This window comes from Excalfactoria chinensis, chromosome 10 (assembly GCF_039878825.1).
Source record: "Excalfactoria chinensis isolate bCotChi1 chromosome 10, bCotChi1.hap2, whole genome shotgun sequence".
NCBI classification, from domain to species: Eukaryota; Metazoa; Chordata; class Aves; order Galliformes; family Phasianidae; genus Excalfactoria; species Excalfactoria chinensis.
This window is the reverse complement of record NC_092834.1, coordinates 9,167,920-9,189,480: the sequence shown is the minus strand read 5'-3', so window position 1 is coordinate 9,189,480 and position 21,561 is coordinate 9,167,920. Positions and strand designations below refer to the sequence as shown.

The 21,561-nt window shown below is 34.9% G+C and overlaps 1 protein-coding gene across 1 annotated transcript in view; it reads left to right on the top strand.

Annotated features, from left to right (window-relative positions):
• TRPM7 (transient receptor potential cation channel subfamily M member 7) overlaps nt 1-21,561 on the top strand; it is a 53,498-nt gene that overhangs the window by 28,197 nt on the left and 3,740 nt on the right. Inside the window, exons 9-36 of the mRNA XM_072345313.1 lie at nt 84-207; nt 1,048-1,120; nt 1,375-1,475; nt 2,145-2,279; nt 2,410-2,463; nt 3,004-3,144; nt 3,680-3,814; nt 4,386-4,666; nt 5,123-5,351; nt 6,512-6,667; nt 6,808-6,951; nt 7,455-7,583; nt 8,369-8,656; nt 10,037-10,211; nt 10,767-10,899; nt 11,730-11,914; nt 12,648-12,780; nt 13,242-13,957; nt 15,970-16,046; nt 16,898-16,957; nt 17,765-17,846; nt 18,154-18,224; nt 18,759-18,796; nt 19,494-19,519; nt 19,802-19,852; nt 19,942-20,007; nt 20,678-20,961; nt 21,226-21,308. Coding sequence (XP_072201414.1) covers nt 84-207; nt 1,048-1,120; nt 1,375-1,475; nt 2,145-2,279; nt 2,410-2,463; nt 3,004-3,144; nt 3,680-3,814; nt 4,386-4,666; nt 5,123-5,351; nt 6,512-6,667; nt 6,808-6,951; nt 7,455-7,583; nt 8,369-8,656; nt 10,037-10,211; nt 10,767-10,899; nt 11,730-11,914; nt 12,648-12,780; nt 13,242-13,957; nt 15,970-16,046; nt 16,898-16,957; nt 17,765-17,846; nt 18,154-18,224; nt 18,759-18,796; nt 19,494-19,519; nt 19,802-19,852; nt 19,942-20,007; nt 20,678-20,961; nt 21,226-21,308 — 4,170 coding nt within the window. The remainder of the gene's footprint in view (nt 1-83; nt 208-1,047; nt 1,121-1,374; nt 1,476-2,144; nt 2,280-2,409; nt 2,464-3,003; nt 3,145-3,679; nt 3,815-4,385; nt 4,667-5,122; nt 5,352-6,511; nt 6,668-6,807; nt 6,952-7,454; nt 7,584-8,368; nt 8,657-10,036; nt 10,212-10,766; nt 10,900-11,729; nt 11,915-12,647; nt 12,781-13,241; nt 13,958-15,969; nt 16,047-16,897; nt 16,958-17,764; nt 17,847-18,153; nt 18,225-18,758; nt 18,797-19,493; nt 19,520-19,801; nt 19,853-19,941; nt 20,008-20,677; nt 20,962-21,225; nt 21,309-21,561) is intronic.

Below are 21,561 nucleotides of genomic sequence, written 5' to 3'. Positions count from 1 at the left end.
TTTGAATGGACATCTTGAAATGAATTAATATGTTGTCATTCCTACTGTTCATGTGTAACAACATGTTTTCATGTTAATCTCAGGAATGTTCCTGAGGGTGCAGAGCCTGAAATCATTTCAACTATCAAAAAGACATTTAACTTTGGTCAAAGTGAAGCAGTTCATCTGTTTCAGACACTGCTGGAGTGCATGAAAAAAAAAGAACTTGTAAGTAGATCTTGTTATAGGAAAATGTTATGCAAAATGTATGGCATTTGTGGATATAATATTTAGTTCTATCTCAGTGTTGTGTATGATCAAGTGTTATTTAAAATCATTTTTTGTGGATCTCACCAATTATAGAAGATAAATTACCCACAAAAAAATGACTATCTCATGATCAAGGGAGACTTTAATCTTTTAATTATTTCTGGTAATTCAAGTTTTTTATTGTTTCCAAGCCTGTTTGTTTTCTGCATACTGGATTCTGTTTTGTTCATAGAATGTATGTATTTTGTATGTAGGATATGGGATGTTTTATCTTGATTTTTGAGAGCCTGTGATATTTTTTCTCTTTTAATTATTACAATACTAAAAGAGGACTCCTATCATTTTATCATTAGAGCAAGAGCACCTCATAGAACTACATATGCAGCTCAAATTCAGATATGATATCCAAATGATACACCAATAACATGCTGTTCTAAGGGTTAAAATTGGCATAATCATCTAAACACATTTGTTGACAGGTTAATCTCATAATATAGGGTGAACTGAAGGAGTAAATAGAACCTAGGTGATCACAGAATGTTTGTAGCCAGTGGAGTACTGTAATCATATTGGGAAAAGAGGTTCTGATTGGTTGAAAAGTGTAAGGGATTTCTGCTTTGTTTTTTCTTGGCTGGTTGTCTTGTATTGTCCTGTATTACAGAGTGCAAAGTAAAGGTGAAATTAAATGGAGTGAGAGACTTAAATTGCATTGAAGATAAGTCATAAAAACTTGGAGCTAATCACTTTTGTCTGAAAATAAATTTTTAAATTTTTAATCCATTTTACTGTTTTTAACAGATTACTGTCTTTCATATCGGGTCAGATGAGCATCAGGACATAGATGTTGCAATACTTACAGCACTGTTAAAAGGTGAGACTCATAAGTGCTCTTGGAATCTCCAGCTGTTGTTTCTTAGTGGTTGCATGATTATAAAAATCTGAAGTAATCTTTACTTTTGGAGAAATTAATTATCCACTGTTTTCTTATTTTTCACTACCATAAACTTTTCATAGCTGATGAAATAAACTATGTACAAATTTTAACAGATGTACAACTTATTTTACAGGAAGAATGAATGTTTGTTACATTTCAATTAATCTTTTTCATTGTTTTTGCTTCTTAAGGCACAAATGCATCTGCATTTGACCAACTTGTTCTGACACTCGCGTGGGATAGAGTTGACATTGCCAAAAATCATGTTTTTGTTTATGGGCAACAATGGCTGGTATGTAAATGGCCTGGATTGAGCGGAATGGTATTTTGTAAGGGAGAAACTTAACTTGCTGTAAAGAAAGACTCTTTTGACTTCTGTAGAGAGATGCTGTGGAATATGGGCAGAGTTATTTTTAGGACAGTATTTTTTTTCATACTTCATAGTCTTATAGCTGTATTGTCTTAGAGCTATTATTGTAGTTGAAAAAAGCCCAAAAATTTTAGAAATGTGTTAAGTATTCTGATCTAGAGAAGAAATGGTGCTGCCAAAGTTGGAAGCTGAACTAATGTTAGTGATATGCAATGATAGTTCTGACCATTTGTCCTTCAAAGCAAACAGTGATGTAAATATTTGATGTCTTCATGTGTTTCATCCAATATCAACATGTGAGAAAAGCTTAACTACATTAAACCAAATATCTTCTTAGGCCAGTGTACTACTACTGAGTGTGTCAGTAAGAGATACCTATGGAAGAATACACAATCAGAGAAAACACTCAGATCCTCATAATATTCTCTTGTTTTTTAATTGTGTGAAGCTCAGGGGATTTTCTGAACTGTATGTGAACTTTGGCTTTTTAGACTATAGTGTTTCCCTGTTCCAACTCTGGGGATGAATGAGGTTGATTTGTAATCTAAATATACTTACTTCTGTGGTATTTCTTTGGTTCTGTGCTTATAGGTTGGCTCTTTGGAACAGGCTATGTTAGATGCCCTTGTGATGGATAGAGTTGCATTCGTGAAACTTCTGATTGAAAATGGAGTAAGCATGCATAAGTTTCTTACAATTCCCAGGCTGGAAGAACTTTACAACACAGTAAGTGAATTGTTGGTCATTCTTTTTATATTTTTATTTATTTTAGATAACATTCAAAAATATCGGACGTTTACTGTGGTCACTGCACTCTAATTTCTTTTTTTCCCTCTTCCTTTTTTTTTTTATAAAGAAACAGGGCCCAACCAACCCAACACTCTTCCATCTTGTTCGGGATGTCAAACAGGTATGCTGTAATTGTAAACATCTGTCAAACTAGAACCGAATTTATTATTATTATTATTTATTATGTTTGACTGTCTATTTAATCTTGGCTTTACTAATAAGGTTTTGCTGAAGCAACAAACTGTGTCTACAGTCATTCTTTTATTTCCAGTATTTGTAGTTGTGTGGAGTAGGCGGTGCCTTGCTGCCACACGGATGTGTGTTATATATTATATGAATTGTCTTTTTCATCTTAGTTGTGATTGCTTAGCTTTGTGAGAGTTTGGAAGCTGATAACAGACAAAAAAACCCAATACATGATGACCCCTGCCTTCTAGCATCTAACCTCATAGGGGAGATTGTACAGAAGAAAAGCTATAGGCTTGTCTTTTCTGAAATTGATAAATATTGAACCACACAGATACTTTGTGTCTTTTAAATATATATAAATTATGTTGTTTTTATTTGTTTATATTTAAAGCTTAGAATGTTCCAAATCATCAAAACAAGTTTAAATTGAGATTATAATTTGCAAAACTGAAAATACCTTTTGTATTCTTAGGGAAATCTTCCTCCAGGATATAAAATCAACCTGATTGATGTGGGGCTGGTTATTGAATATTTGATGGGAGGAACCTACAGATGCACCTACACAAGAAAACGCTTTAGAGCTATATACAATAGTCTCAGTGGGAACAATCGGGTATGTGGCAGCTGGGTAACAAGACATGCTGATTTGTTTGTACATAATTAAAATAAAACTGGATGTTCTTGTGAAAAATTGGAGCTATATTATTTTGTTCTTTATGTCAAGGGACTGTTCTCTTATAGGCTGTGATACGACATATGAGGGCAGCTGCTAGCTATTTGCGATTGAGAACAAAAAAGAAGTTTTATCATTTTCTTTCTTACTCCAGCATATCCAAATTTCTTCTGGTATTTTCTCTCTTCCTAGAGGGGAAGAATGGGTGCCAAACACGCAGATTCCCTTGGGCGTAGGATGCAGATACTGTAACTTCTTGGCAGTTACACTAATTGCTTTACTATTTTGTGAGTTTAAAATAAATAAATAATAATCCTTCTTATGTAACCAATGAGAACACTAATTGTTGCTGTTACATAAATTCATCACTGTTTAATTGCTCAACTTAGTATCTAGCTGTAAACAACTTGTTACATACTGTTTAGTAAGTAGATGTGAAGAAAACAAGCCAAACCTCTTACTGTCTTTGCTACAGCGATCTGGGCGAAATCCTTCAAACACTACTCCTCAGCTGTGTAAAAGCCATGAGCCTTTTGGCAACAGGGCAGACAAAAAGGAAAAAATGAGACATAACCACTTCATCAAAACAGCACAGCCATACAAACCAAAGGTACGGATGTTTAAGGGGAAAGTATTAGATTTATTTTTAAGCAGTTAAGAGTAGAAAATCTGGTTGAAATCCAAGTGAAACTGAAGTGAGTAGCAGCAGATTTGCTGACTTTAGTTAAGCTGGAATTTCAGCCTTTCATAATTGCTTAGAAACACTCATAGGATTCTATAAGTAATGTTTGTGTTAGTCCTACAGATAATCTCTGGTGTGCTAGTTAGTAAAAAGCTAGTCTTTGGAACAGTTCTGTCACTGGGGGGAACCTACATGGTTTTGTAGATGAAGCATGATTTGGCGAGGGTATTTTAGAGGAATTTTCATGAATTTCTTCCTTTCTATGTAGGTATGATAAATTACTGCATTTCGTTTGATCTATGAAATCAAGGTAGTCCGTTCTCACTGTTATTAAAAATGAATTGTATTTAACTGAAGTTTGAAGCTGAGGAACAAAAATTCTATCTGCTTCTGAATTGCTCAGAACACTTGACATTAGAGCACTCAGTATTTTAATTCAGATTACATAATGATCAAATTTAGTGATATAAAAATCTAACTTTCTGATTTTATTTTAAAGATTGACACCGGTGCAGAAGAGGGAAAAAAGAAAAGAACCAAAGATGAAATAGTAGACATTGATGATCCTGAAACAAGACGTTTTCCTTATCCTCTCAATGAGCTGTTACTTTGGGCAGTGTTAATGAAGAGGCAGAAGATGGCCCTTTTCTTCTGGCAGCATGGGGAGGAGTCCATGGCGAAAGCCCTAGTTGCATGCAAAGTTTATCGTTCAATGGCATATGAAGCAAAACAAAGTGACCTTGTTGATGACACTTCAGAAGAACTGAAACAATATTCCAAGTAAATTACGTTTATATAATTAAAACTCTGTTCTTGGAATTTCCAGTAAAAACAATGGGCTGTATTACTAACTGATTAAAACTATTCCATTAGCACGCTCAAAGGAAGTTCCTTTTTGCAAAAAGGATTCAGTGTTAGTCTAGTGAAAGTTGACTATTAGATATTGCTTGCTTAGAGAGATGTTAAAATCTGGTTTTATATTTAAATTAAAATGGACTGAATGTGCCACTTGGAACAGTTTGACATTCTCATATACTGTTTTAGCAGCTATTTGTAGTCCATGCATGTTTCTTAATAGAAGTCACAAATTTATGTTATAAATGCATCTACCAGGAAGGGCAGACAATAGCTCCAGTCAAACTATGTTCCTGGGAACTTGATTACACAAGAAAATTTGATTCAAAATCTATACATACTAAGTGGTGCTTGTTTTGATGCTTTTTCTTTGCATTCTAGTGAGTTTGGTCAACTGGCAGTTGAACTGTTAGAACAGTCCTTTCGGCAAGATGAAACTATGGCAATGAAGTTACTAACATATGAGCTTAAAAACTGGAGCAATTCAACTTGTCTGAAGCTGGCAGTATCGTCAAGGCTTCGTCCATTTGTTGCCCATACTTGTACACAAATGTTGTTATCAGATATGTGGATGGGAAGGCTGAATATGAGGAAGAATTCATGGTATAAGGTAAGCGTCATCACTGTTTATCATTGGCATAAAAAAGGTCAACAGAATGTATATCTAGATGGAAGGGAAAATATGTGCTTAAATGCTTTCAGTATAAAGCTTTCACCACTGTAGCTTGTGTTAATAAATCCTGTGAAACTGTCTCCTAAAACATAATCAAAACTGGAATTATTTATTGTTAACTCTTCTTTTGACACTCTGTTGTCTTTTCAAATAAGGTACAGAAATACAAAAGGCAAAGAACAGGCAAGTAGTCTTTGATCGTAGGCTTAAAGAGATCTTGTGAATACTAATCCCTTACTAAAAATATAGTGGTTAAAAAATAACAAGACAGAAAACCCACTGTAAGAACGTAGTTTCGTGCATTTTGGATTTTTACAGGCAACACAGACTTGATGTAGAAAAGCTTTCTATATGTTCTATTTTGGAGGAAGAAGCTGAGCAAAGAAGGGCACAGAGTGAAACAAGGGTAGGCAAATGGGGATAGGATTTCTGACAGTGCCTTTTGATACAGATCAATTGAACCAACATGAGAGTTGCATATATATTTGAAGTGCTGTACCAAAAACTTACTGCTGCTAGGAGTGTAGTGAAGTACATTTTTCCTACAAATTACCTACGAGCGTAACTTAACTTGTGACCTACTAAAATCCTCGTTGATAACTGATTAACAGTTTGCTTGCTTTGTAACCAGCTAATGGCAATAAATAGCTTTTATGTAATCCCATCATACATACTGTAGCTTTCATTTTTCTACCACAAGTTGAATTACGAGTTCCACTCACATCCTTTTAAAATATGCCTTGATAGTTCGTGGCTCTAGAGTTTCTGGGAGTGGGTTAAAGAAGAAGTTGAAATCAAATTTCTCTGGATCTCCAGGCTCAGAGTACGTTCTTTCTAGCTGCTTTTAGCTCTGGAATTTAATTGATTCTTTTCCTTTCCTGTTTCTAAAAGTGAAGGAATACTCTGTGTATGTCATCTTAGCCTCCTAAGTTTGTATGTAAGTAATAATAGCTAATTAGTTCCTACACCTTTATCCTCACTAACAGGCAAGGGCAATCTGGCTAGTATATTTTCACCAAGAATATTTTATGTATTGCTGTATTCTGATATTTTAACTTAACTGTGAACCACTTGAACTTAATCTTCATCTTTTTCAGGTGATACTGAGTATTTTACTCCCTCCTGCTATACTTCTGTTGGAATATAAGACTAAGGCTGAAATGTCACATATTCCTCAGTCTCAAGATGCACATCAAATGGCAATGGATGACAGTGAAAACAACTTCCAGAATGTAGCAGATGAAATACCAATGGTAATGGTGATGGATAATAATAATAATAATAATAATAATAATAATAATAAAACTAATTTGAAGTAAATAATTGTAATTTTCAATTAAATCTCCAAATGCATACCTTTCTGTACGTGAAGCTAACAATCCTTTCTATTTAGGAGGTGTTTAAAGAAGTGAGGATCCTGGACAGTACCACAGAGAAACATGATATGGAGACCCCAGCAAAACCTAAAAGGCTTCCAATTACACAGAAGTTCTATGCATTTTATCATGCACCAATTGTGAAGTTTTGGTTTAATACTGTGAGTTTTCTACTGTGTAATATGCGGGTATTTGGGTTCTTTCTGTAACATAGCTCTGTGACTTGCATCAGTTTGTGCTTTGTATAAAACTGGAATTGAGAAGTACTTGATTCTGATAAAAATACACATGCAGTGCTTAGTGTTTTTAATGTTCATGAGGTTAGCTTTGAAAAATACTAATTTTTTATGCTAAGATTAATTAGTGTGAAAATTTATATTCTGGCCTCAGTAATTAAGTTCATCATACATTTGAAGGAATTCAGTATTTATTTATAGGATAAAAAGTCTTAATGCCCTAACTTTAAAATTTATTCTGCAAACTTCTGTTCTAAGGAAGTACAGTTCCCATATCAGTAACAACTTTTCTGATCAAAGAGTTAAAATCATAGTTATGTAACTCTTCTAGAAGCTGTTATTTTATACATTAAAAAAAACAAACAAACACATATTTATAAGGAATTATCTTCTGTAATTGTATGTATAATTTTCCTTGCTGTTTTTAGTTGGCATACTTAGGATTCCTCATGCTCTACACATTTGTGGTTCTTGTAAAAATGGAAGAAGTGCCATCTGTCCAGGAGTGGATTGTTATAGCTTACATTTTCACGTCAGCAATTGAGAAAATTCGTGAGGTATGTTTCTAACAGTCTGTGATTTTATTTTTGTGTCAATTACAACAGGATGCTTCAAACTATGGTAATAAATAAGACAGTCTGAAAAACTGTAAGAATCTGAGTATATGGTGCTTAATACCTTTGCCCTATCGTGGTCATATTTTGGAGAACAAAAAAATATATTGGTGGGCTGACAAACAAAAAACAAAAATGTCTATATGTACTTACTTATTGCCCCTGTGACTGTCTAATCATGTTCTAACAAAGAGCCTTAATTTTCTGGGGGATTAAATGTAGACGTGTCTTTTAGCATAAATCAAGCTTTGCTATTAAGACCAAGATGAAACAAAAGCAGAAAAGGCTTAATCAAGATAGACAGCTGCCACAGCTACAGTGCTGCTGACCAGCAAGGGTCTTTTGAGAAGTTCTGTAAGAATTTTTAAATGGGAGAGGGAAAGCTAGTTTGCTAGCTGTGCATTTCAGGTGCAACTGAGAGACAGGAAGTAAGGCTTGTTTTTACCACATTAATTTCCTGGAGGAAAAACAAAAAAATAAACATCAACAACAAATAAAACAATTCCTTCGTAAGTTGTTCAGACATAAGGAAGCACTGTTTCCTTCTCATAGTTATGAAGCTGGCACAGTTAAACGCTGTTCTTTGGATTCCTCAGTGCCAAACAGTTGTCCACTCAAATAGGTATTTTATTTTTGCAAGTACAAAATTTTCCAAACGTGATTCATCAGTTCCGGTGTTGTTTTATTTGGACTGAATGTGAGCAGACCTGTTTATTTTTTCATTGCAGATTTTTTTTATGTCAGAAGCTGGGAAAATTAATCAGAAGATTAAAGTGTGGTTCAGCGATTACTTCAATATTAGTGACACAGTTGCTATTGTCACTTTCTTCATTGGATTTGTTTTAAGATTTGGAGCAAAGGGGAATTTTGGTGAAAACACCTATAGAGAAAATTACGTATTTGTTGCTGGAAGAATAACATACTGTCTCAATATAATTTTTTGGTACGTGCGATTACTGGATTTTTTAGCTGTTAACCAACAGGCTGGCCCTTACGTTATGATGATTGGAAAAATGGTAAGGAAATTCTACTTTTGTCTTTTTGACTGAAATACCTTTTTCTTAATGCGTTTGTTTATAACTTCTCGGTTTTATTTCAAAACATGTTGCTTATCCTGTTGTAATACATCAACAATTCAGTGTGTAGAAGTAGCTAACTGGAATCTAACTTAATGTGTTTCAAAACAAACACTGTTAGAAGTCATCTTTATTATGGAACTTTCTCTGTCATGGATCTATAAAAAGAGGATGATCTTCCTTTTGAACTCTGTTAAATGTCTGAGACTTGAAAGAATATCACAGTAGTCCTTACTTGGTTAATCTAGCATTGCTTCCCTTTTGGCTTTGAAATCTATTTATACTCCTCAGGGTTTCCTTGACTTTGTGCTATCTACTACAAGATTTAACTTTATCTTAACTTCCCTGTAAGTGAGCTGTTCTAAATGTTTTTGGGTAGCTTTCCACAGTTGCTCTTAAAATTAGATACTCTCTACAGGCTGTCTTCCCTTACAGTTGTGTATACTCACACTCTGCTAAATGTGACAATGTAGCCTTCAAATTTTCTTTCTTCCATCCTGGTAGAATGTTATTTCATATGTTAGCTGGTGTCCAACACTGAGGTCTACTCCAACTGTGTTCATTACCAGTCATGTAGCGTAGTTGTGTTTTGTTGTGTGAGAGCATATTTTCAGGCAAGCAGTTGATGAGTGGTGGCTACCAAACCAGAATTAACACAGCTGGAGTGGAGGTAGAATTCTACAATGAGATTGAGAAAAGTGATCAATTAAAGTCATAAGAGGAGAAATGAAGAGCAAGTGACAACATTTTAAGCCCATATATATGAGGGGGTGTTCCCACTCCCACTAAAATGGTTCCTACAAAGTTAAATGCTGTCATTCTTTAAAATGCATCAAGCTGCTCGTTTTCTCAATTTGATTTCTTGGTAGTAGCATTGGTTCTGTTTTTTCAGTCTTTTCTTAGTCCTTCAGAAGCTACAGATACCTTTTGTACTGCTCTTCACTGAATTCAGGAACTAATGCTTCTTCATCAGCTGCTGCTCTTCCACATAATGAGTATTTGAGTTAAAAAGAAAAAAAATAGCTTTTGGCTAAGAGCAGTAAACATGTTATAAGAAAATAGAGGAAATAAAAATGAAATTTTGTACAGGGTTTGTTATTTAGCAAAATTTTCTGACTGAAATGCAAGCATCTTAGACTTTTCCTTAAACAACACAAAGAATTCATCAAACTTATGCTGTTAGTGTAACAATGTTTAAAGTTGTGAATCCCTAATTTTGACCTTGTGCTTTAACTGACTTGTGTGTGTGTATATGTATATGTGTTTGTGTATTTATATATATATATATTATAATAATATAATATTATTATTTTTGTATAGGTGGCCAACATGTTTTACATTGTGGTGATTATGGCACTCGTACTGCTTAGTTTTGGTGTTCCCAGGAAGGCAATATTGTACCCTAATGAGGCGCCGTCTTGGACTCTTGCTAGAGATATTGTATTTCATCCATACTGGATGATTTTTGGTGAAGTGTATGCCTACGAAATTGATGGTAAGACTCTGAAGAAAGTAAGAAGGCTTATTCTGATAATATCTTATTAAGATTTTATTTTATGACGTGAAGTGTCCAGTGCTGTTGATGTAGATTCCATTCATTGGCTTATCTTCTCTTTGTCACTTGCAGCTATGTAACTTCTTGACTCTTCCATTATACTTTATAAAGCTTAAATAGCTGAGAATGAAAATTCTACTTAAGTGGGGTTTCTAAAAGGCTATTCCTAACAGTATTTTGGAATTTTTCCACACAGATACCTTTTCATAATTTTTGGCTGTTTTGATATTATGTTATTTCTTTTTCTTCTTCTTTTGTATGTGTATTTCTTCTTATATATGTGTATTTATTTTAAAAGCAATAATGTAAGCATACCATGGTAATAACTAAGAACTGTCTCCTGTATCTTACTTCTATATTTCTAAATACACAGGGGTATTTTGAATTGCAGAACAGTGCATGTTGGTTATTGTGCAGTCTTTGATCATTTCTCCTGTCTGTATCTGCTGTGAGTTCTAAAAGTTGTACCTATTGTGCTTTTTTCCCCCAACTCAGTTTGTGCAAATAATTCTGAGTCGCAAGTTGCTCATCTCTGCGGGCCAGGAACATGGTTGACCCCATTTCTTCAAGCTGTCTACCTCTTTGTACAGTACATAATTATGGTTAATCTCCTTATTGCATTTTTCAAGTAAGTATATGGGGTAATTACTTATTTTTGCTAATCCTTTGATATACTAATTTCACTTTAATGATGGTAAGATAAGAACTATTACCAGTTTGAGGCAATTCAGTTTGGTGTAAGCATTTGCACGTTCAAAAGCTAATCTTCCTCAATGCAAACGACATGACAAGGAAGGGAAATTTGTGATGTGACTAATGTGTCGTATCTGTGAGACTGAAGGGAATGAGATTTTTATACTAACTTGGAAAGTATTTTATAATTTCTTTTCTTTGAAAGGAAGCAGGGTTGTTTCTGGATCAGTATATTGACTGGTGTTCCTAAATTCATTTAAATCTCCCTTCAATTGAGTTCAGTTGTAGGGTAGTTTAAGTCTATTGGGATTATCTGCAAGTATTTTATGTGTGGGAATAAGCAGCTTGCTAACATCGAGGAATGGTAGGCTGCAGAAATAATGTGGACTGATTTAAAATAAATAAATAAATTCAAAACTGTTGAGTGGCAAATACTTTTTGACAAATTTTCAATTGATCTCAATGCCTTCAATTTTTGAGGAGAGGTACTGAGATGATGCCAGATGAGAGATTTCTAATTTTCTTCCTCCTTTGGAGCACGATCTTTTCTAGAATGTTTACAGCCTCCACTGCTGTTACTTGTGCAGTGAAAGGCAAGTTTGTGTTTTCCTTTCTCAACTAAGTAGCCTTAGGACTCAAGATTGTTGGAGGATTTTTATTTTATTGTTTAATTGTTTTGTTTAGTTTTTTAAACACCTTGACAGCAAGCACTAAAAAGGAACAAAACTTGAATTGCTAAATGCTTTCTTTTTTTCTTCCTTTCAGCAATGTGTATTTACAAGTAAAGGCAATTTCAAACATTGTATGGAAGTACCAACGCTACCATTTCATTATGGCCTACCATGAAAAACCTGTTCTGCCTCCACCACTTATTATTCTTAGCCATATGGCTTCCCTGTTGTGTTGTATATGTAAAAGAAGAAAGACAGACAAGACTTCAGATGGGCCAAGTATGAGCAGTTACTATTTAAAAAAAAAAGTTATTATTATTATTATTTTTTAATATGTTTAAAGCAAGAAAGTGCGGTCTTGGTTAAAATGTGTATTCTCAACAAAATGGAGAAGATTCACTTTGGTAATCCTAGTGGGTCCTTTCTAACTCAGAATATTCTATGATTCTAAGTATATATATATATATTTATTGTCAGTTGTTGAGTAAGACTGATTCTGTTCAAAGTTTCGGTGTCTTTACAAAGTATAATATGCAGCCCCAAGAAAATCCGCAGTTAGACTAAATTATAACAAAAACAAACAAGCCACCAAGATATTGCATTTTCTTTTTGCGTTAATGGGAAAAGATGTATTTATAGATATTTTGTGTGTGTGTGTGTGTGTGTGTGTGTATTTTTTCCTGAAAACTGATCTTATTTCCTTTTGAAAATTAAATAATTAAATAAATAAATAAAAATCATAATTATAAAATCCAACTAAGAAATCTAAGGAACATAGCCCCCGCCTTAAAGAAAGAAGGTGTGTGGGTATGAGGTGTGTAAATATCATTGCTCTTATTTTAGGCAAAGTCCTTGACTTTCTCTGCCTTTTTCTCTAGCAAGGAAAGGAAGGGTCCTAGATTTCACTTCTTTTTCTTCTAACACCATTTGTAAGGTTGTGGCTATTAATCTCCATTGCCTTATACTGCTTTACTTTGTATTCATCTTCTGAACTGTTTAATCTCTTTTTTAGAACTCTTCCTGACAGAAGAAGATCAAAAGAAACTTCATGATTTTGAAGAGTTGTGTGTTGAAATGTATTTCAATGAGAAGGATGACAAATTTCATTCTGGAAGTGAGGAGAGGATTCGAGTCACTTTTGAGAGGTAACATTTTTACAAATAAAACTCTGAATAGAGAGACTTAGAACTTCTGTGATTCTTAACTGCTTTGAGGAGACTAAATGCAATTCAATAAAACAGTCAAAGTATTTGTGCAAACTTTTTGTTGCTGTAAGAAGCTAATAATGTGATTTGTTTCCTGATATGCAGAATAGCACTGCCAGCACTTGGTAAGCTGAGGCAGCTGTAAGACAAAGCATTTGAAAGCTTGCTGTAGGCCCTTTGTAGATGTGTACACTAACTCTGATTGAAAAATATGTACGAATGTTGTATTACGAAGAAGTCCAATGCCCTTGTTTATTGAATCCTGAAATCTTAGGTGTTTTTTTTTTTGGTTTGTTTGTTTTGTTTTTTTTTTCCTTAGGCAGAAAAAGTTACAAAGATGTTCTGTTTGCTTGTTGAAAAAAATACCTTTCATAGCTCCTTCATAATTTGATTTTTCTTAGGGTGGAACAGATGTGCATTCAGATAAAGGAAGTTGGTGATCGTGTCAACTACATAAAACGGTCACTGCAGTCTTTAGATTCACAGATTGGCCACCTACAGGATCTCTCTGCTCTAACAGTGGATACTCTGAAGACACTGACTGCACAGAAAGCTTCAGAAGCTAGCAAGGTTCACAATGAAATTACGCGGGAATTGAGCATTTCAAAACACTTGGCACAAAACCTCATCGATGATGGCTCTCTAAGATCTTCTGTGTGGAAAAAGCACAGCATTGGAAATGTCTTCGGTTCTTTTCCGCAAGGAGGCCTTGAGAATAACAACGCTTTACTCTGTAACATTTTGATACGTGATGACAAAGAAGTCCAGCATAAGACAATTGGTCAGGAGTTGGCTCAAGTTGCCCGAAGAGAAGAAATAAACTTTCAAGAGGCAGGTTCCTCAGGCAGTGCCTTATTTTCCAACGTTGTTTCCCCTACAGAACTTCGCCAGCGAACACAGGCTTCAGAGATCTCAAAATCCTCTAGTAGAAGTAAAAAATTAGGCAATTCATCCAACAGCATGCCACATGTAACATCCCCAACAGCTAAATTTTTTGTTAGCACTCCATCTCGCCCCAGTTGCAAAAGTCAGATGGATTCTTCAACAAAGCATGAAGAGACTGTTTGTTCTAAGGCTACAGAAGGAGATAATAATGTAGAATTTGGTGCTTTTGTGGGTAAGTATAACAAAGTAGATTCTGAATGTCCTGAAGTCATAATTAGCTGCTCTTATCCTCTTGCTTCTGGCTCTGCTTGCCTTGCTTTCACTCAACCTTGTGTTGAAAATGGAGGATACATTAATTGTGGTTTTATTCATGATGAGAGTGACACTAATGATAACTACAGCTGCAGAGTTGACAAATGTGATCACCAGTCCTCTGTCAACTTATCGAAGAACAAACCCCAAACGAAGTTGTCTTTGTCAACTGGCGACTTGACGTCAACAGTCAACGACTCACATGGAAAAGTGAATGTTAAAGATGAACTTTCCAAAAGTCAGCATGTCCATGCAATGGAACTACAAAACCAAGATTTATGTTCTAACATCCTTATGGGACTGCTTCATAAACTGTGGACCAAATCTAAACCACAAGGTTTGACTTATCAAGAATTGTATGGTATTTTGGGTGTATTCCGGTTGCAGGTGACTTTATTCTACCATTTTGCTCTGCTTTTTTTGCTTTTAACATCTCTAATTTCCCTATGTTGCTTGAACTTTTTTTTTTACTTAAAAATTATCATTTCTTTATAATTCTGTCACATAGACAATATTTTTCTGGACAACCTTAGCCAGTTGTTGAGTATAGCAGTTTTATGCAATCAGCTGCTCTGCAACTTGGTGCGGCCGTTGTAGATAAACTTTGCAACTTATTATAAAGCTCATTTCATTTCATAAATTTAAAAATATTGTCTATTCCTTGGCTTAATTACAGAAGACTTCTTAGGCTGATGGAATCCTGGATGAATATCTTTGTGGTATCTATGTCAAACTGAGGGATCCTCCTATACTGTGTTTCTAAACACTGTTGTAATTGGGATCTTCCACTGTTGCTATGTATTTTTTTTAGCAGTCCTTTCAGGAAGCTTCCAAAATCCTTTCATTGAATAACAGCGTTATGCCTCCCCTTAAATTTTGCTTACCACTAAAAAGTCACATCTTCATATTTGAATGGTAAAACAGTGGCAGATTCATTGCAAAATACAGGTGTGGGTTTACTAACCGATTTCTGTGAAACATACAAAGCTTTAAGCAGGTTCAGTGTATCTGGAATTGTTAAGTTGCCTATTGAAGTGTTGTCTTGCCCCAGCGCAGGGATGTCTCCTAATTCAAAGATGTGCTGAGGATGTAAAGTTTCAGTTTTTAGACAAGAGTTTACTACTGTGAAACTGAGAGTTCTAAGATGATACCTACATAAATCATTTATAGATCTGTTACTGTAGGAAGAGTGTCTCTGCATTTGTGCATACTAACTGTTTATAATTTCCTCCTAATTTAAAGGAAGAATGCCACCTCCTTTTTTCTAATTCAGAAAGCAAGACTAAACAGAAGTACTGGATTCAGCGATCGTATAAATCTATCTAATCTGTGAATGTACTAATAACTTTAAATACTAACTATACTTATTTTACTGGAGCCAAATTTTTACTGTATGGTTTTTTGATGTCTAGCATTTTGAACACACTCTTCATTCTTACCATCCAGATTTTACAAAACTTCTGGTGCAGAGCAGCTTTCCATTATCAATCCAAGTTGGCTTTCATTCATTACAAGGCCACGTGCTTGGTAAAGTCGTGGAGAGTATTTCTTACAACTGGGAGGATGAAGGGTATGTTTTAAAAGCTACCTCATAAAACTGTCTGCTTTTCCTTCATTTATCATGGCTGCATAAAAGCACTGAGTGCACACTCTCTGGTTCCTTTCATGTGAGGAACGTACATTTAGGTAAAATCTGAAAAGGTTAATTCCACATTTTCAATTGTAGTCCATGCAATGTGGGAAAAGCAGCAGTTTTGTATTGATATTTTGACAGATTGATTTTACTGTGTTTGGAAAATGTTCTCTGGTGCATTCAGGCACGCAGAAATTAGATGGCTTGCAGCCCTTTGTTATGATACAGACTATTGCCATAGTCAGGACGCGGCCAATTGCCATTGATTTTAAATACTTTTTCAATTCACTGTGTCAAAGGTCACAGAGACAGCATGGAATTGCAGCGGTTCAAGGAGGCAGCAAGCAAAATTAAAGAAAGAAGTGCTGATATCGAGGTAAGCTTAGAAGTTTATATTGATTTATGTTTTTTTATTTTAACTTCACTTAAACGTCTTAAGAACAAATACAGTGAAAGAGCTTTGCAAAATGCAACCTGGAAGGAATGCATCTCTTATTATAAGCAATTGAGTGAAAGCTCATGCAGCCTTAAGTGTGCATCAGGTACTGTTGCTTCATAATCTGAAGAGCTTACAAAGCTGAAGTGAAACAACTGTAGATTAAAGTTAAGATCAAATTTTCTGTCCCATAGTTAGTGGATGATGTTTTCAAATGAAACATTTGACGCATGAAAATTTCAACATCAGCATTTAGGAAGATTTAAGTGATTTATAGTGATATTGTATAGTGCAAGATGATAGTGTACACGACTAAAGTAGTGACTGCAATTAGCACAAAAATTCTTATGATTTGAAGAAGAAAAACCCTTTCTGGTAAACTTATCTTCAAATAAATGATATGTAATTATAGTTTGCTTAAATAAAAGTACAAATAACTACTGTGAATTTATTAGATGAATTCGTATTCCAGATGCTTATAGTGTACATGCACACACGTGCATATATATAAAGACAAGGGTTTTTTACTGTAGTGTTAAATTAATAAATCAATGGATCAGCCATAGAACAGCTTGGTTACAAGTTAACTATTTGCAGTTACCCCTCGTTTGGGGAAGTCTGACTTAAGAATTGCCTAGTGACAGTTTGCAATGCCAGTATTGCCAAGTTGCTCTTTCTATGCTTTCTGATAAGTGTAGCATGTGACCAAAAGGCTTTGTGTGTGTGTGAATTCTGGTGCTTCTATTAATAATGTTAACAATTTGATGTTAACAATCTGTCTTTTTGTAAAGGAGCAACAGGAAGACTTCAAGAAAGCCATACTGGAGGGCATAGAGACTACCAGGCTGCAAGTAAGTAAAAAAGGTTTCCATTTATTAGAGTCAATATTTAACAGAGAATGAATGTATTCTTTACAGTGAGGATGGGGAACTCTGTTTTTGTAGGTCATGTATCTGTAAAGGAAAGATATAATGAATTCTGATGATTACTTAAACAACAAAATAATGAAAAAGCAAAACTTGGGGAAGTTTGTCTGAGCCTTAATTTCTCTTTGGGAACTGTCATTTTTTCTGAAAGCTTTACTGTCATTCATGATTTGGAAAACTGTGGTTGAGCCAGATACAGCAAGTAGATATTCAGAAAGCTGGTAACTAAGAAATGTGTCTGTGAGGAGATTCAGTTCATAAAATGTAGATTTCTGTGGCAAAATTTACTTAAATATTATTTTTATTTTCAGTGGCTTATTTAAACTGAACTTTAGTTTCAGTCTTAGCCAAGTTCTCAAATGAGAATAGGAAATTAATGAAGACATGACAGAACAGCTGAACGTGATACTTGTAGAGATCCAGCATAATGTACATTTCTGCAATCATACCTTAACATTGTCTTTAATAACATTCCTTCAGAATAGATCAGTAGTCTTAATAAGTACCTGGAAGCGTTAGGAGTTGATATTTACTGTGAAGAGTGCTAGCTGAAATGAGAGTGACTTGAGCATTTTTGTACAGAAAGGTGTTTGAGGTACATCCGGAAGTTTACAAGGCATATGTACTTTTATTGTAGTTATAGGTAGTCCTAAAAAAGAAAAGTAGGCACATTGCATGCTGAAGGAGCAGTAGCTCTAAACTGATATCAATGTGTGTATATTTCTTTTGTAGGGTCTTCAAACTGACTGTGGTCTCAGACAGTCTAGTTCTTGTGGAGGGTTTACCGACCCTTTGGCAGCCCATTCAGAACAACGTAAGTGTGTCATCTTTTCAGGTGACCTATTTTTCTTTTCATTCAGTTGTATTGACAGTGCATATTCCAGGAGGGTACAAAGAAGACACAAAAAGTTAAACGTGTCTGATTTTATGATTGGTGCCATTTGTTTCCTTGTGATAGATGTAGCTATGCCAGCTTAATTCCTGTTACCTTGAGATTGCCACAACAAATAGCCAAATAGTTGTAAAAAGGTAAGGAATTTAGTCAGTGTTGGAAATTTGTAATGGTCACATAGGCAAGTAAATGCAAATCTGTATTCAATTATGAATCTTTTCATTTGTAGTACCCAGCAAGAGTAGAAGAGCATCGAATGAAGACACTCAGCAGGTGGACTCTAAAGCAGCTTTGCTTACGGTTTGTATTCTCTTCCTCCTTCATTGTTGCTGTTGCTGCTGTTGTTGTTGCTAATGTTGTCAAATAGAACTAGAACTGAAGGAGTAAAAGGAAAAGAAACAAAAGAATAAAACTGATTTGTAGTCTTATTTGTTCAAGGAGATAACAGGAGGAAAACTGTTTTGGCCGAGGGTAGTTGTTTCACATATTCTCCATTATTTACTGTGAATATTTTTATTATGAAAATACGTGTTCCTTCCTGTTTAAATGAGCCTTTTTGTTTAAGAATAAAAATGTTTCAAAGGAAAAAAAAAAAAAAAAAAAGAATATAGGCTTTTATTTTATTTTTTTTTGTTTTTGCCATTCCTTACATGTATTTGAATATTTCCACCCAACTGCAGTATGGCCTAATGGGATCTTTCCAATAAATAGACTGCACTGCAAGATCTTAAAATGTGTAACTCTCTCACGCTCACAATTAAATATAATAGGTTCTCCTTACAAAACTGAATTTTTTCTTTTAATTATTATTTTTTTTTCCCCTTTGATTTAAAGGATTGGTTGCAAGGTAGACCTTCAAGTAGCAGTCAAATGTAAGTAACTTTTCTAGTAGTGGAGAAATTCCATTACTCTTTCTCTCTCTATGTATTCTTTTTCTTTTTGGTTATTGTCTTTGTCCATAGTGGTACTTGGTTGTGCTTAATGAAAAAACAAGGTTTAAGGATTTTTGTAATAAATAACTGAATGTGTTCACTGGAATGCTGTGACAGGTTCTATTTAAATTAATGGGGTCACATCAGAGGGCAAAACATGTTCTCACATGAAAATGTTTATATTGACACTTGTTTGGGAGCTGACTTCTTGGTGAAGGTCTTTACCCAACCTTTCCAACTTGTAAACCTCTGAAATGGTGCAGTAATTGCTGTTGTTAACAATTATCCCTTGAGTTAATTGTTAAAACCATTACCTTGTTAATCTGATAACAGAAGTGATAGCTGTTGTGAACACAATGTAATTAAAGCACTTCTGTGAGAATGAGCTCTTGTGATGCAAACTTTGCATAATGTTGTACGTGACTGGGTAGTATTTAAAGTATTGCTCTAAAGCTGTGAGATTACTTAACAGCCTTCTATTAGCATTTTGTAATTAAGCAGTAGCGCTGCCCTTGAAAAATAGGGTAAAGGCATTACTGTCAGCTTAACAAGGTGACCTGGGATGAAGTGTTAGAATTGCTGAATGTAAAGCAAGTTTTTAACAAACAGTGACAGCTGCTTTTTTGGCATTTCACAGGGCTTCTGAAGAAGATGCACTGAATGGTACGTTGATAGTTTCTTCTGTAAATAAGCTGGGAGCTTTTCCATATCAGCAAGCCTATCAGAGTATTTTTTGGAGCAATGGGACAGATAGCTGTGATCACTTTAAGTAACAGTCTACTGCCAGGTTCTACAGTCTCTTCTGATGTACTGAGATGCTTAATTTTCTGCATAGTGTCTTTTTCAAAACTCTAACCGCTTGAAAAGGTGGTCTTTGTGCATGGTTGTTTCAATACACAACTCAGATATCGGGCAGTTTCTCTCATAGTTTCTGATCTCTCTCAGGCATTGCTTCTCCTTTCAAGCCAATCATGGATATCAACTATTACTACTCAGGTCAGTGCCTCTTATTCATAAGCATTCCTGTTTTTACTGACACTTGTTAGGTCCTTAAAATCTGATGAATGCTTTTATTCTTTTTCTAGCTGTAGAAAGAAATAACTTGATGAGGTTATCACAGAGCATTCCTTTCACTCCTGTGCCTCCAAGGGGTAAGAACTGTAATTCTTGCTAGTGGGTGGAGGGAAGAGGGTCAGAGTTGAAACAGCTGGATTAATGTACAGTTTTGGAGAGGAAGACAGAAAACAAACCCTGTCCAGATTTCTTATAATGTAGAACGATCAAGCCAAATTTCACACTTAGTTGTAGCAACTTGAATGTAGATAGTGAACTGAAATAGTGTCTGTCTTGCAACACTCAAAAAATAAATGAGTGTGACATTCTCTACAGAAGCTCATTTGCTTGTGAAGCCTAGATCTAACTGTGCTTGTCTTTAGAAATGGTGATACATTTTGATGAAAAGGCATTCTGGAAGGACTCCTTTAGGTTAAGAATTGTATTGACTTGTTTAAAGTATGTGTAAGCAGTTATTCAGTGTTCTAAATGTAGTTTAAACAGAATGCTGTTTTAGTAGGGATGTTAGTAGTTTCAATCGGGGGGATCAAAACTTTGTGCTTCTGTGTTGCTGATATGAAAGAAATTGGAAAGAAATTCTGGCCAGCTTGCCTAAATTATTATTATTATTATTATTATTATTTTTAAGTAATTTAGAGTGTTAGTAACAATTTCACGTGTTGCAATCTAATAACCCAGAGATATTCAATGCTTCGGTTTTATACCTCAAAATTAAAGGTGCTGATTGCTTTTTGTATTGTATCATAGGTGAGCCAGTCACTGTGTATCGCCTCGAAGAAAGTTCTCCCAGCATCTTGAACAACAGCATGTCTTCCTGGTCACAACTAGGGCTCTGTGCGAAGATTGAGTTTTTAAGTAAAGAGGAGATGGGAGGAGGTTTACGTCGAGCTCTTAAAGTTGTGTGCACATGGTCAGAATATGACATCCTGAAATCAGGGCATCTTTATATCATCAAGTCTTTCCTTCCTGAAGTTGTGAACACTTGGTCAAGCATTTATAAAGAAGATACTGTGTTACACTTGTGCTTGAGAGTAAGTTTTATTCTTGTCATTTACTGAGCATAGACAAGCATTGTGCTTAAGTTAGTTTGCTGTTCTCTGTGGTCTAAAGGGCCAAACAGACACAAAAAAAACCCTGCTTCATTATGGTTGAGTTAATCAAAAAGCTAAAAATCTTAAAGTGTAGACGTAATCTAAAAAGCAAGCAATTTGGCAGTTGCTGTTCTCTCTGCCTTTTCAACTGTGTAATGTTTCCTGTTATATAATGCAGCAATAAAATATGGCTTTGAATTCTAGGAAATTCAGCAGCAGAGGGCAGCACAGAAGCTCACCTTTGCTTTCAATCAAATGAAGCCCAAATCCATCCCATACTCTCCACGGTGAGTATCCTTGAACTTCTGTTGTATTGCATGTTTTTGATATAGAACAATGCCTACAGGGTTGTGAAGATGTCGATCAAGTATATTAAGGTGTTGATTTATACGTTTCAGAATGCTATTAAGAATGTAATAAGTATACTTGGCAATGTTTTTATTGGTATTTTCTTTCAGTAATTCTAGGTTTGTGTGATAATATACGTGATTTGATAAAATAATTTCAAATGTTTTAAATAAGTAAATGAAATGATTATTC